Source organism: Phyllobates terribilis, unplaced genomic scaffold (genome assembly GCF_046119375.1).
Source record: "Phyllobates terribilis strain yellow unplaced genomic scaffold, ASM4611937v1 Scaffold_10__3_contigs__length_209671492, whole genome shotgun sequence".
In the NCBI taxonomy this organism is placed as follows: domain Eukaryota; kingdom Metazoa; phylum Chordata; class Amphibia; order Anura; family Dendrobatidae; genus Phyllobates; species Phyllobates terribilis.
This window is the reverse complement of record NW_027362770.1, coordinates 173,676,647-173,691,492: the sequence shown is the minus strand read 5'-3', so window position 1 is coordinate 173,691,492 and position 14,846 is coordinate 173,676,647. Positions and strand designations below refer to the sequence as shown.

Genomic DNA, 14,846 nt, shown 5'->3' with positions numbered 1-14,846 from the left:
CCATGCTAGTCCCCAATCATCAGTGGACCAGTGGTGTACAAAGCGGCTGGGAAGACAGAAAATAATGATAAAAATGAGGCACCTTTAAGCAGCTACCTGACACCAGAACTCAGTGAACCATCTATAGAAGAAGATTCTGGTAACTCCATTCAATTTTTGTGGGTAATCTGTTCCAGTCTCAAACGGCCAGTAGACCAGTGGTGTACAAAGCGGATGGGAAGACCAAAAACAACGATAAAAATGAGGCCCCTTTAAGCAGCTACTTGACACCAGAACACACTGAATCATTTATCGATGAAGATTATGTTGCCTCCATTTATTTATGAGGGTATTCTGTGTAAAGTCCCAAATGGCCAGTAGACCATTGGTGTACAAGGCGGATGGGAAGACCCAAAACAACGATAAAAAATGTAGCTGCCAAAAGGAGCCACAGACACCAGAACACAATGAACCATCTATAGAAGGAGATTCTGGTACCTCGATTCATTTTTGTGGGTATTCTGTGCTAGTCCCAAGTGGCCAGTAGACCAGTGGTGTACAAAGCGGATGGGAAGACCCAAAACAACGATAAAAATGAGACCCCTTTAAGCAGCTATCTGACACCAGAACACAGTGATCCATCTATAGAAGAAGATTCTGGTGTCTTCATTAATTTTTTGTGGGTATTCTGTGTTAGTCTCAAATGCTGAGTAGGCCAGTGGTGTACAAAGCGAATGGGAAGACCCAAAAACAACGATAAAAATGAGGCCCCTTTAAGCAGCTATCAAACCATCTCTGAAAGGTGATCTTGATACCCTTAATCATTTAGCACTATCCCATGCTAGTCCCCAATCATCAGTGGACCAGTGGTGTACAAAGCGGCTGGGAAGACAGAAAATAATGATAAAAATGAGGCACCTTTAAGCAGCTACCTGACACCAGAACACAGTGAACCATCTATGGAAGATTCTGGTGCCTCCATTCATTTTTGTGGGTATTCTGTGTTAGTCTCAAAGGTTGAGTAGACCTGTGGTCTACAAAGCGGATGGAAAGACAGAAAACAACAATAAAAATGAGGCCCCTTTAAGCACATACCTGACAGCAGAACACAGTGAACCATCTATAGAAGAAGATTCTGGTACCGCCATTCATTTTTGTGGGTATTCTGTGCTAGTCCTAAACGGCCAGTAGACTAGTGGTGTACAAAGCGGATGGGAAGACCCAAAACAACGATAAAAATGAGACCCCTTTAAGCAGCTATCTGACACCAGAACACAGTGATTCATCTATAGAAGAAGATTCTGGTGCCTTCATTAATTTTTTGTGGGTATTCTGTGTTAGTCTCAAATGCTGAGTAGACCTGTGGTCTACAAAGCGGATGGGAAGACCCAAAAAATGATAAAAATGAGACCCCTTTAAGCAGCTACCTGATACCAGAACACAGTGAACCATCTGTTTTTGTGGGAATTCGATGCTAGTCCCAAACAGTCAGTAGACCATTGGTGTACAAAGCGGATTGGAAGACCCAAACAATGATAAAAATGAGACCCCTTTAAGCAGCTACCCGACGTTTAGAGCTGTGGGTATTCTGTGCTAGTCCCAAAGGGTCAGAGGACCAGTGGTGCAAAAAGATGGTGGCAAGATCCACAGCAATGATAATAATGAGGCCCCTTTCAGCAGCTACTTGACACTAGCACACACTGAAATCTATAAGAGGCAGACTTGGTGTCTCCAGCATTTATTATGGTATACTCTGCTATGTTGTGGTACCCTGTGCTAGTCCTCGGGGGTCAATAGACCAGAGCCATGCAAAAAAAGGTGGATAGACCAATAGCAATGATAAAAATGAGGTCCCTTTAAGCAGCTGCTTGACACCAGTGCCTCCTTTCATTTAGGGTTGATGTATCCTGTGCTAGACCCCAAGGGTCAATAGGCCAGTGGTGTACATAGAGTATTGGAAGACTCAAAGGAACGATAAAAATGAGGTCCTTTTAGGCAGCTGCTTGACACCAGCACTCACAGAACGATCTATGAGAGGACTTAGTGCCTTAGTCTCCAAGGATCAATAAGTCAGTGCAGTGCAAAAAGGCGGAAAAAACAATAGCAATGATAAAAATGAGGTCCTTTTAAGCAGCTGCTAAACACCAGAGCCTGCATCATTTAGGATTGAGGTATCCTGTGCTAGACCCAAGGATCAATAGGCCAGTGGTGAGTATGGGAAGACCCAAAGAACGATAAAAATGAGGTCCTTTTAGTCAGCTGCTTGACACCAGCACTCACTAAACCATCTAAAAGGTAGGGACTTGGTGCCTCTATTCATTTAGAGGTGTAGTACTCTATGCTCATCCCAAAGTGTCATACAAAAAAGGTGGAAATAGTAATAGAAACAATAAAAATGAGGCCCTTTAGCAGAGCTGCTTGACACAAGCACTCACTTAACCATCTATTAAAGTATGAAAGGGGACTTAGTGCCTTAGTCCCTAAGGGTCAATAGACCAAAACTATATAAAAAAAAGACAGAAAAACTAATAGCAACGATAAAAATTAGATCCCTTTAGGCAGCTGCTTGACACCAGTACTCACTGAACCATCTATAACAGAAGATTTTGTACATTTTTCAGCATCTGTTGAGGGAGGTCATCTTCTTTGTAGGGTTCCCATGGGTCACCTATAAGCTAGTCTTGGCATATCCTGGCCCTGGGGGTCCCACACTGCTTAATTATCATGGGAGCCTTGAATTACCCCACAAGAAAGTCTTTCTAAAAAAAAAATTCCCCCCCCCTCCAATAAGTCACCTGACTCCATTAGGCAGTTACCTTGCTTGTCTTTCTTGACTGTGTCTGTCCCGAGTACCGTTACCACCAAGAGGAACGCCAGCAGCGCCAGCGTGAATATTCCATGGTGATGATCCATCCTGGGGAGAGAAAAATTCTGCTGTGATAATTGATCATTTCTGTAGAAGTATGGACATCCAAAAAATATAATGTACATTTACTACCTAATGCTGCACCGAAGACGGGAGGTTATGACCGCAGTCAGCCATGTTGGGGGCTATGGGGAGCTGACTATGGTCACTCGGTCACCCTCCTGCATGCACAGAAACAGAAACTTTCCTGATTTCTCTACATAAACTGGCACTGCCAAAACCTCCTGAAAACCGTCAATTTCCGGGGCTCCTTGTGGGAGAAGCTCCTTCATCAGATGAAGCCTTGATGTCCAATCGAGCTTTAAAGGGGCCGGATAAAGGGCGTGGAAGGGGGTATGGCCTGAAAAGGGGGCATGGTTTGGGAAAATTTGGGGGTTTACTAATAAGTCCTGAGAAATGAAATGGGAGCAGAGGTAGTAGTTACACCCAGGTCCAGATGCCAGAGAAGAGGAAGGGAGGGGCAGAGACGATCGTCTCAGCGGCATCATAGAAGTGGAGAGATTCATTCAATTACTGATGGAGCAAATGTAAAAAAAAAAAAGCAAAAAAAAACAATTGTCTGAACTCGTCTAGAAAAACTGGGTGAGAGTCAAATATCAGTAAAATTCACCTCTGCGACCGACCCCGACGCCATCTGCACTGGGCACTGGGCTGATCGGCTGGGAATCTCCCAACACCAAGAACAAAGAAATCATGGTGGGGGATATAGAAAAACAACAACAAAAACAACATGTAGCAATAACCTGTGTGACACAGAAATTACAGGATTTAAGCACTTTGAACATCATCTAGAAGTCGATTAATGGTGCGCGCTGTTATACTTGGTGCTGGTGAGTGAGGGCAAGAGATGGCATGAGGAGGAGAAAAGTTAGACGCGAAGCAGCAAGCTCCTTCCTAGGAAGACACAATGCAAAAAGCTCCCTCCCAGCCAGACACAATGCAAAAAGCTCCCTCCCAGCAAGACACAATGAAAAAAGCTCCCTCCCAGCCAGACACAATGAAAAAAGCTCCCTCCCAACCAGATACAATGCAAAAAGCTCCCTCCCAGCAAGACACAATGCAAAAAGCTCCCTCCCAGCCAGACAGAATGCAGCAAGCTTCCTCCCAGCCAGACACAATGCAAAAAGCTCCCTCCCAGCAAGACACAATGCAAAAAACTCCCTCACAGCCAGACACAACGCAGCAAGCTCCCTCCCAGCCAGACACAATGCAGCAAGCTCCCTCCCAGCCAGACACAATGCAGCAAGCTCCCTCCCAGCAAGACACAATGCAGCAAGCTCCCTCCCAGCAAGACATAATGCAGCAAGCTCCCTCCCAGCCAGATACAATGCAGCAAGCTCCCTCCCAGCAAGACAGAATGCAGCAAGCTCCCTCCCAGCCAGATGTGGCACCATGCTGTTCACAGGTACTACAGGACCCAAAAGGTTGCATGGATGGACTTCTCGACAAGAGGCCATCGTTACAAACAAACACCTCCACCCTTCCACCTCATACCACCAGAGGGAGCCCGTTAGGGATATATATATGGAGGGTGGAGCCAGGCAGCCAGTCTGAGAGAGAGTCTCAGTCAGTCAGAGAGTGTGCTGTCACAGAGAACAGTGAAGACGCAGCCCGTCTGCTGCTGTATTGAGGGCCCCGAGTGTGGCTGGAGGCAAAGAGGAGAGGAGAAAGGAGTTGAGGGGGCAGAGGAGCATCATAGGCTCACCCCAAGACACAAACCGGACACCGGGTCCGCGCCTACTGGGTCCATTATGCCCAGTAGGGATCACCGGCATACCAGGAGGACTACAAGTTCCTGGTCGACCTGAAGCTAAACCCTTGACAGGACTAGGAACCACAAAGGCCCCAGCGTCCAGGGATAGTGGTTGCCAGAAAAAGGTCCTACTAGCAAGCGACAGGTGAAGGAACAGCACGACACAGAAGCTAGGCCCAGTTGCAGGCTGGCCAGGAGCTTAGAGAGAGGGAGACACGGACCAGGAGGCCTTATACCCGCTCACTGGGGAGAGTCCTGACGTGCGCCCTTCCTACCGAGTACCCTGGACCGTACCTGACATCCGCACCAGTAAAGGTACTGAAGTGAATCCCCTGTCTCTGTCAGTTACTCCTGCTGCGCCATCTCGCCTGCACTACAAGCCCCAGCATCACCACCATCTGCACCTACACTGCCCCGGGGCCCCGCTCCGCCTGTGGGGAGCAGAAACATCCCAGCTGCCATCCCATCACTCCCGGAGGTCTGCAGCAGCGCCGGTATCCATTACCGGAAGCCACAGGTGGCGTCACAAGACAAACTGTACACTAAAACCCTTTTTAAAAGAGAGACCCAGAGTACGGGCCCGGGAGCCGACTGCCGTGACCTCCTAAACAAGGTAAAAGGCCCGGGTACCTAGTCCCCTATATTCCCCCTGGGTAACACAGCTCTCTTTCCTGGCGTCACAAACAGGATTTTGTGCCCGATGCCACCGGGTACTGTGTACCTTATTTGAACTGTATATCTTCACTGAATGTGGCGCTCGCCCCAGAAGAACGGGCGCCATTATGTACGTGATTAAAGACAACAATATGGAACCTCCCATCGTGGGCCGGGTCCCAGAATGGTGCCAAAAGCACAACCCGCCCCTTGCAACTGTGACCGTCCGCATAGATGTGTCCGTCAAGGGGGGAGGACGTCCCTGGGAGTGAACGACAGCAGACTGCCATGGAACCGCCCCCGAAAAGGGAGGGGAGAAAGAGAGAAGGAATGGAGACAGGGTGTGGTCTTAACCAGTCTAGACAGACCGCACCCGGCAGCCAGAATGGAAGGGGGTCAGGACCAAACCTCCGCTTCTGGCCCGCAAGAGCTGACGAACCCCCTCATCCTGGAGGGAACTGATGTCAAACTGTCCCCGGAGGATGCTGAGTTCCTCCAGAGGGAGATCCAGGAGCTGAGCCAGCACGTGGAATGGGCCCAGCAAGCAGCGGTCGCCAGATGGAAGAAAGAGCTGCTGGCGAAGATAGCAGCTCGGCGACAGTCAGCACCGGGTACCATCGGCAGCATCCCAGCCCAGGCGGAGGCAGATGAGCGCCAGGAGGCCGTGTGCAGCACAGGAGCAGGTAGGAAGAGTTCCCCTATCCCGAGCGCTGCAAGCGCCGACTTGCTCCTGGGCCTCCTACAGCAGCACCCCCCGTACCCAGCCATGTACACCCTGGAGCAGCTGCTAAGCCCGGAACCTCCACCACCGGGCGCTGACTCCGCGGGACTGTTGCTCGGCTCCCTCCCGGAACCTCCACCCCCGGGCGATGACTCCGCGGACCTCTTGCTCGGCTCCCTTCCGGAACCGCCACCCCCGGCACCCGAGTGGGTGTACGGAGCACCCTCTTTTGACTGGTCCGCCAGGCTTGAGGACCAGCAACAATGCCTGCTACTCCCAACACCAGTGCCCCTGGTTGCCTGCCCAGGAAGAGAAGAGTTTAGGTGGGACAACCAGGGGGGGGACCTGATGGGGTTCCCGCAGGAGACCCAAGCGCTGGCAAGAAAGGACTTCTGCAGACGGGAGCTCCTACAACTAGAAAAGGAACGGCGCACCCGGCGGGTGCGCTGCGAGCGGTTGGAGGCCCGGAACAAGGCCGCAAAAGCCCAAGTCCGGCAAGCAGAATCTGCCCGTCCTAGTCCCCGTGAAGAGGGACTGGTCGTCAAATTTGACTTGGGGGCTGGGTGGGGCTTCATCCGTGACCCCCACTTCAGCAGAGACATATTTGTTAACCGGCGGGATGTTGAGCCCCAGCTGGAGCAGGGCCATCCCGACCGGAATTTGTACCCCGGTGGCCGTGTCACCTATACTAGGCACCACGGGGAACGCGGGTGGTATGCTCTCCAGGTATACCGCGTAGTCGAGGAGGAAAAGGACATGCCCCCGCAGTTCATGGCTGATGACCCAGCTGGGTCAGCCAGCAAAAATCAGAAGTACCCCCGGTGGGGACCCCACTACTAAGTACCAGTAAGTGAGACTGAACATTGTAAATAAGTTACCCGTAAGGGTACAAATTGAAAATTTTGTGTGCATAATTACCCGGTAAGTGTATACTGACTTCAGGCTGAGGACTGTGAGCAGCCAAGAACTGATCTTGTATATAGTTTGCACTTCTTAAAGTGCCCTCTATTGGTTTTATATTTGCAACCGCAGACCTCAGAACAAAAACCCGTTTGGCGTGGCCGAAGACGTGGTTCAGCACCAGGATCACTTAAGCCCTGCAGCCACGCCCAGGGCCTACGTTGAGGGTTTTCGGACGGGTCCCTCATGCTGCTTGATTTGCACCTTTACACGTGAGATGGACACCCTGTTTGGGATCTCACTGCAATTTGCTTGAAAAATGTTGACAATGTTTTACATGAGAAAATATGTATCTGTAAGTGAAAAGTTTCATATTGTCTGTAATAATGTTACCCAGTAACGTTCAAATAATGTGCCTCCCATAAAGGGAAGAAAAAGTTTTATGATCTTCTAAGCGAATGCATTCTAAAAATTTTGTATGTCTAATATACCGTGTTTTGCTCAGTTCCAGCCTGCGGACGTGCTGGGTTTTACCAGGGGGGAGTGTGGTAACTCCTTCTCTCAGGTAAGGAGGGAGTGCTGCGAGGGGCCCCAACCCCCATATTCAACACTACACTGCTCCAGGCCGGCTGGAAGGGCAAAATACATTATGTTCCTGCTGATCCCTGTCCCTGGATGGAGTGGGGGGAACCAAAGAGAGGGGGAACCAGTAGTGGGTGTGGGTGGAGGATGTAGAGTAGGGGAGCACCATTGTAGGAGGTATATAAACGGAAGCCATCTTAGGGAGGTCAGTCAGTCAGTGAGTAGTAAGGAGAGGAGGGGAGCAGAGTCTCTTCAGGAGCTCTGCTCCATAAGTGGGGCCTAGTAATAGAGGCCCAGGAGGGGAGCAGAGGAGGAAGGCTCCGGTAACAAAAGGGATCCCAGAGGGTAGGGTGAGTGCAGGACGGAACCCGTATGTGACGCGCCCAGGGGATGGAGGACGGCTCGGCGCCTGGGCCTTGCTGTTGGTTTTGGGGGATGTCACGGTGGCCGGCTCCCGGGCCCGTACCCTGGGGTCACTCTTAAAAGCAAAGGAAGGGGGGAAAAGGTGTATGGGAAAGGGGAATGTTCGTGAAGGTCACCAGCGCTGCACAGTCCTCTGACGCAGGTGTCAGGGCAGCTATAGTTGGTTCGGCTCCCCACAAGTGGAGCGAGGCCTCAGGGCAGCGTAGAGAGGATGTAAAATAGAGCGATGGCAGGTGCAGAGCCGCGGAGGAAAGAACAGACAGAGGCAGTAGTTGAAGTCATCCAAGTCTGTACTCACAGTGGTGTTTTCTCAGCTCAGAGCTTCTCTCTGCTGTCACACGGCGAGCTGCGGCCGCCAGGGTGGGGTTCAGCACACTCCAGGTAGTTCAGGAGCGCTTGACCCCCGCTCTAGTGTGTTCCTCTCTTGTTGAACTTCTCCCGCCTTGTGTCCCCCACTGAGTCCCGTACGGGTACTGCAATGTCCCTTGTGGGTAACGTGTAGTTCCCGGACCGACTGGGTGCCCTTTTTGGTGACTTGTGGTGAGAACGTGGCGTAAGGCCAGGTCCCTCTGGATAAACTCAGATTAGGGCATACTGGTGGCGACTCCGCTCCGTCCGTATCCCCCTGGGATCCACATAAGCCTCCGGATTTTCCGACAGAGACGTGAAGTGCAAAGTCAGATAATCGGGGACCGGTACCCCCTCTTGCGGCAGGGTCTCTCTGGCAGGGCCAGAATAAGGTATGCAGGTGGCAACTCCGCTCCGTCCGCACCCCCTGAGATCCTTTCGCCTGTGGAGCCTAACTCCTCTGCTCCCCTCCTGGGTCTTCTTGGTTGGACTCTGACCGGGGACAGAGCCGGTTATAACTCTGCCCCAATCCCCCGTCTTGAGGCCTGAGACTGGGAACCGTGGACCCCTCAGCCGGCGGCAGCTTTATGCTGACTTGCCGTCCCAAAGACCCATGACCAAAGACCCGGTTATTAAAATGGCCTCCAGTTATATATAATTCTAATTAGTGCTTAGGTAAAGTGCTTCCTCCACCCTCACTCACTACGTGGTTCCCCCTAACTTTGGTTCCCCCCAACTCCTCCATTCAGGCCCGGGGCAGCACTATGGTGCTTTAGGCCCCCTTCAGAACAGGAGTGGTGTAGTGATGAGTGTGTGGGGGTCTTGTGAGGTACTCCATCCTTACCTGGGAGTGGAGATACCACACCTCATAGAGGGATCGGGCCGCAGGAAGGAAACTGGTCTCTGGACCAGCCGTGTTACTCCAGGTCTCGGCTGGAAAAACCGAAGGCTTCTGCACTTCCATGGTGCAGTTGCCACAGTCTCACCCTAGTCGCCGTGAAGGGCATCAAGTAGGTCCGGGAACTCCAGGTTGCCCAGAAGGGACTTCAGAGCACCCGATCGGGACTGTGTGTGGGGGAGCGCAGGGCAGGAAGGAGAAGACCCAGCGCGTGAAGTCGGTCAAGGAAAGGAACATAAGAAAGGGGGTCCCGTTAAGTGCTTCTAATCTACCTGAAGGAGTGCTGAGCCCCTGCCTGGCAGACGCAGTGCGACGCGGAGGCGGACACCTTTACAGTGTACCTGAGAAACTTGATCAAGAACTGTGAGTAAAACTCGGAATGACTGCACTGCACTGCCTCCGTCAGTTATTTCTGCTGTGCCATCTCTCCTGCACTACAAGTCCCAGCATCACCACCATTTGCACCTACACTGCCCCGGGGGCCCGCTCCGCCTGTGGGGAGCAAGAACATCCCAGCGGCCATCCTCCCATCACCCCCCGGAGGTCTGCAGCAGCGCCGATAACCATTACCAGAAACCACAGGTGGCGTCACAAGACAAACTGTACACTAAAACCCGTTTTAAAAGAGAGACCCAGAGTACGGGCCCGGGAGCCGACTGCCGTGACCTCCTAAACAAGGTAAAAGGCCCGGGTACCGAGTCCCCTATATTCCCCCTGGGTGACACACAGACACAATGCAGCAAGCTCCCTCCCAGCCAGATACAATGCAGCAAGCTCCCTCCCAGCAAGACACAATGCAAAAAGCTCTCTCCCAGACAGACACAATGCAAAAATCTCCCTCCCAGACAGACACAATGCAGCAAGCTCCCTCCCAGCCAGACACAATGCAAAAATCTCCCTCCCAGACAGACACAATGCAGCAAGCTCCCTCCCAGCCAGACACAATGCAGCAAGCTCCCTCCCAGCAAGACACAATGCAAAAAGCTCTCTCGCAGACAGACACAATGCAAAAATCTCCCTCCCAGACAGACACAATGCAGCGAGCTCCCTCCCAGCCAGACACAATGCAAAAAGCTCTCTCCCAGCCAGACACAATGCAGCAAGCTCCCTCCCAGCCAGACACAATGCAGCAAGCTCCCTCCCAGCCAGACACAATGCAGCAAGCTCCCTCCCAGCAAGACACAATGCAGCAAGCTCCCTCCCAGCCAGACACAATGCAAAAAGCTCCCTCCCAGCCAGACACAATGCAGCAAGCTCCCTCCCAGTAAGACACAATGCAGCAAGCTCCCTCCCAGCAAGACACAATGCAAAAAGCTCCCTCCCAGCCAGACACAATGCAGCAAGCTCCCTCCCAGTAAGACACAATGCAGCAAGCTCCCTCCCAGCAAGACACAATGCAGCAAGCTCCCTCCCAGCCAGACACAATGCAAAAAGCTCCCTCCCAGCCAGACACAATGCAGCAAGCTCCCTCCCAGTAAGACACAATGCAGCAAGCTCCCTCCCAGCAAGACACAATGCAGCAAGCTCCCTCCCAGCCAGAAACAATGCAAAAAGCTCCCTCCCAGCCAGACACAATGCAGCAAGCTCCCTCCCAGCCAGACACAATGCAAAAAGCTCCCTCCCAGACAGACACAATGCAGCGAGCTCCCTCCCAGCAAGACACAATGTAGCAAGCTCCTCCCAGCCAGACACAATGCAGCAAGCTCCCTCCCAGCCAGACACAATGCAGCAAGCTCCCTCCCAGCAAGACACAATGCAGCAAGCTCCCTCCCAGCAAGATACAATGCAGCAAGCTCCCTCCCAGCAAGACACAATGCAGCAAGCTCCCTCCCAGCCAGACACAATGCAGCAAGCTCCCTCCCAGTAAGACACAATGCAGCAAGCTCCTCCCAGTAAGACACAATGCAGCAAGCTCCCTCCCAGCCAGACACAATGCAAAAAGCTCCCTCCCAGACAGACACAATGCAGCGAGCTCCCTCCCAGCAAGACACAATGCAGCAAGCTCCCTCCCAGCAAGACACAATGCAGCAAGCTCCCTCCCAGTAAGACACAATGCAGCAAGCTCCCTCCCAGCAAGACACAATGCAGCAAGCTCCCTCCCAGCAAGACACAATGCAGCAAGCTCCCTCCCAGCCAGACACAATGCAGCAAGCTCCTCCCAGTAAGACACAATGCAGCAAGCTCCCTCCCAGCAAGACACAATGCAGCAAGCTCCCTCCCAGCAAGACACAATGCAGCAAGCTCCCTCCCAGCAAGACACAATGCAAAAAGCTCCCTCCCAGCCAGACACAATGCAGCAAGCTCCCTCCCAGCAAGACACAATGCAGCAAGCTCCCTCCCAGCAAGACACAATGCAGCGAGCTCCCTCCCAGCAAGACACAATGCAGCAAGCTCCTCCCAGCAAGACACAATGCAGCAAGCTCCCTCCCAGTAAGACACAATGCAGCAAGCTCCCTCCCAGCAAGACACAATGCAGCAAGCTCCCTCCCAGCCAGACACAATGCAAAAAGCTCCCTCCCAGCCAGACACAATGCAGCAAGCTCCCTCCCAGTAAGACACCATGCAGCAAGCTCCCTCCCAGCAAGACACAATGCAGCAAGCTCCCTCCCAGCCAGACACAATGCAGCAAGCTCCCTCCCAGCCAGACACAATGCAAAAAGCTCCCTCCCAGACAGACTCAATACAGCGAGCGCCCTCCCAGCAAGACACAATGCAGCAAGCTCCTCCCAGCCAGACACAATGCAGCAAGCTCCCTCCCAGCCAGACACAATGCAGCGAGCTCCCTCCCAGCAAGACACAATGCAGCAAGCTCCCTCCCAGCAAGATACAATGCAGCAAGCTCCCTCCCAGCAAGACACAATGCAGCAAGCTCCCTCCCAGCCAGACACAATGCAGCAAGCTCCCTCCCAGTAAGACACAATGCAGCAAGCTCCCTCCCAGCCAGACACAATGCAGCAAGCTCCCTCCCAGTAAGACACAATGCAGCAAGCTCCCTCCCAGCCAGACACAATGCAAAAAGCTCCCTCCCAGACAGACACAATGCAGCGAGCTCCCTCCCAGCAAGACACAATGCAGCAAGCTCCCTCCCAGCAAGACACAATGCAGCAAGCTCCCTCCCAGTAAGACACAATGCAGCAAGCTCCCTCCCAGCAAGACACAATGCAGCAAGCTCCCTCCCAGCAAGACACAATGCAGCAAGCTCCCTCCCAGCAAGACACAATGCAGCAAGCTCCCTCCCAGCAAGACACAATGCAAAAAGCTCCCTCCCAGCCAGACACAATGCAGCAAGCTCCCTCCCAGCAAGACACAATGCAGCAAGCTCCCTCCCAGCAAGACACAATGCAGCAAGCTCCTCCCAGCAAGACACAATGCAGCGAGCTCCCTCCCAGCAAGACACAATGCAGCGAGCTCCCTCCCAGCCAGACACAATGCAGCAAGCTCCCTCCCAGCAAGACACAATGAAGCTTAGGCCCTGTCCAGGGACATTGCAGTTTAATGTGCATCAGTTTTGGACTCCCTTGGGCACCAGGACCTGCAGTAATTATTACCTCTGCACCTTCTTTAGCTATTTCCATCTCTGCTGGTAACGTTTGCATTCACTAACAGCAAGCAGAGTTATTAAAACAGGAGAAACATCATAAATTGTTGTAATTTTTCACATTTTTCACAGATCTAGTTTTCATCCAGGCGGAGGCGAGTCAGCTTATTACACACGCAGCTGTTAATTACCATCTCGGGGCGCACAGAACGGGTATTTTCGCTGATTATTAGATGGTTTTAAAATGGCAGATATCCGTCGTGAAGAATTAGAGGAACGCGTGATGAGAGAATTTGGCACAAACCTATTAACACAGATGAGCCCGGCGTGGAGCTGATGCTTTTAGACTCCATTTAGCAGCATCACTCTCATTTCTGCACCGTTATAATTGCTCGTTATGTTTAGTTAAAATCTGAAAATAAAAAAATAAAAAACGCTGCTGAGAAGTTAACGGAGAGGAGCGAGGCAGAATCCGGAAATGCCAGATATTTGTGATTATTTATAAACAGCATGAGAGATGGATGGAGGAAGGAAGGATGGAGGAAGGAAGGATGGAGGAAGGAAGGATGGATGGAGGAAGGAAGGATGGAGGAAGGAAAGATGGATGGAGGAAGGATGGATGGATGGAGGAAGGATGGATGGAGGAAGGAAGGGTGGAGGAAGGAAGGATGGAGAAATGAAGGATGGAGGAAGGAAGGAAGGATGGCTGGAGGAGGAAGAATGGATGGAGGAAGGATGGATGGAGGAAGGAAGGATGGAGGAAGGAAGGAAGGATGGCTGGAGGTGGAAGTATGGATGGATGGAGAAATGAAGGATGGAGGAAGGAAGGAAGGATGGCTGGAGGAGGAAGGATGGATGGAGGAAGGAAGGATGGAGGAAGGATGGATGAATGGAGGAAGGATGGATGAAGGAAGGATGGATGAAGGATGGATGAAGGAAGGATGGATGGAGGGAAGGATGGATGGATGGAGGATGGAGGAAGGATGGGTGGAGGATGGATGGATGGAGGATGGATGGAGAAAGAAGGATGGAGGAAGGAAGGATGGACAAATGAAGGATGGAGGAAGGATGGCTGGAGGAGGAAGGATGGATGGAGGAAGGAAAGATGGATGGATGGAGGAAGGATGGATGGAGGAAGGATGGATGGAGGAAGGATGGATGGATGGAGGATGGATGGATGGAGGATGGATGGATGGAGGATATATGGAGGAAAGATGGATGAAGGATGGATAGAGGAAGGATGGGTGGAGGATGGATGGAGGAAGGATGGATGAATGGAGGAAGGATGGATGAAGGAAGGATGGATGAAGGAAGGATGGATGGAGGATGGAGGAAGGATGGGTGGAGGATGGATGGATGGAGGATGGATGGAGAAGGAAGGATGGACAAATGAAGGATGGAGGAAGGATGGCTGGAGGAGGAAGGATGGATGGAGGAAGGAAAGATGGATGGATGGAGGAAGGATGGATGGAGGAAGGATGGATGGATGGAGGATGGATGGATGGAGGATGGATGGATGGAGGATATATGGAGGAAAGATGGATGAAGGATGGATAGAGGAAGGATGGGTGGAGGATGGATGGAGGAAGGGTGGATAGAGGATGGATGGAGGAAGGATGGACAGAGGAAGGATGGGTGGAGGATGGATGGAGGAAGGATGGATGGAGGATGGATGGAGGAAGGATGGATGGATGGAGGAAGGATGGATGAAGGAAGGATGGATGAAGGATGGATGGATGAAGGAAGGATGGATGGATGGAGTGGAGGATGGATGGAGGAAGGATGGGTGAAGGATGGATGGAGGAAGGATGGGTGGAAGATGAATGGAGGAAGGATGGATGGAGGATGGGTGGAGGATTGATGGAGGAAGGAAGGATGGATGGACAAATGAAGGATGGAGGAAGGAAGGAAGGATGGCTGGAGGAGGAAGGATGGATGGAGGATGGATGTATGGAGGAAGGATGGATGAAGGATGGATAGAGGAAGGATGGGTGGAGGATGGATGGAGGAAGGATGGATGGAGGAAGGATGGATGAAGGAAGGATGGATGAAGGAAATATGGATGAAGGAAGGATGGATGGATGGAGGGAAGGATGGATGGATGGAGGATGGATGGAGGAAGGA

The 14,846-nt window shown here is 52.0% G+C and overlaps 1 protein-coding gene and 1 pseudogene across 2 annotated transcripts in view; one reads left to right on the top strand and one right to left on the bottom strand.

The window, feature by feature from the left end:
* Positions 1-14,846, bottom strand: part of PTN (pleiotrophin) — an 86,641-nt gene that overhangs the window by 38,981 nt on the left and 32,814 nt on the right. The window contains exons 1-2 of one of the 2 annotated variants that reach the window (XM_073650185.1): positions 13,027-13,055; positions 2,796-2,893 (exon numbers count right to left, since the gene is read on the bottom strand). In XM_073650185.1, coding sequence (XP_073506286.1) covers positions 2,796-2,892 — 97 coding nt within the window. In that variant the 5' untranslated portion in view covers position 2,893; positions 13,027-13,055. Of the gene's footprint in view, positions 1-2,795; positions 2,894-13,026; positions 13,056-14,846 lie in introns of those variants that run through there. The other variant, XM_073650184.1, reaches the window with a different exon arrangement.
* Positions 5,698-12,097, top strand: LOC141164073 (uncharacterized; annotated as a pseudogene).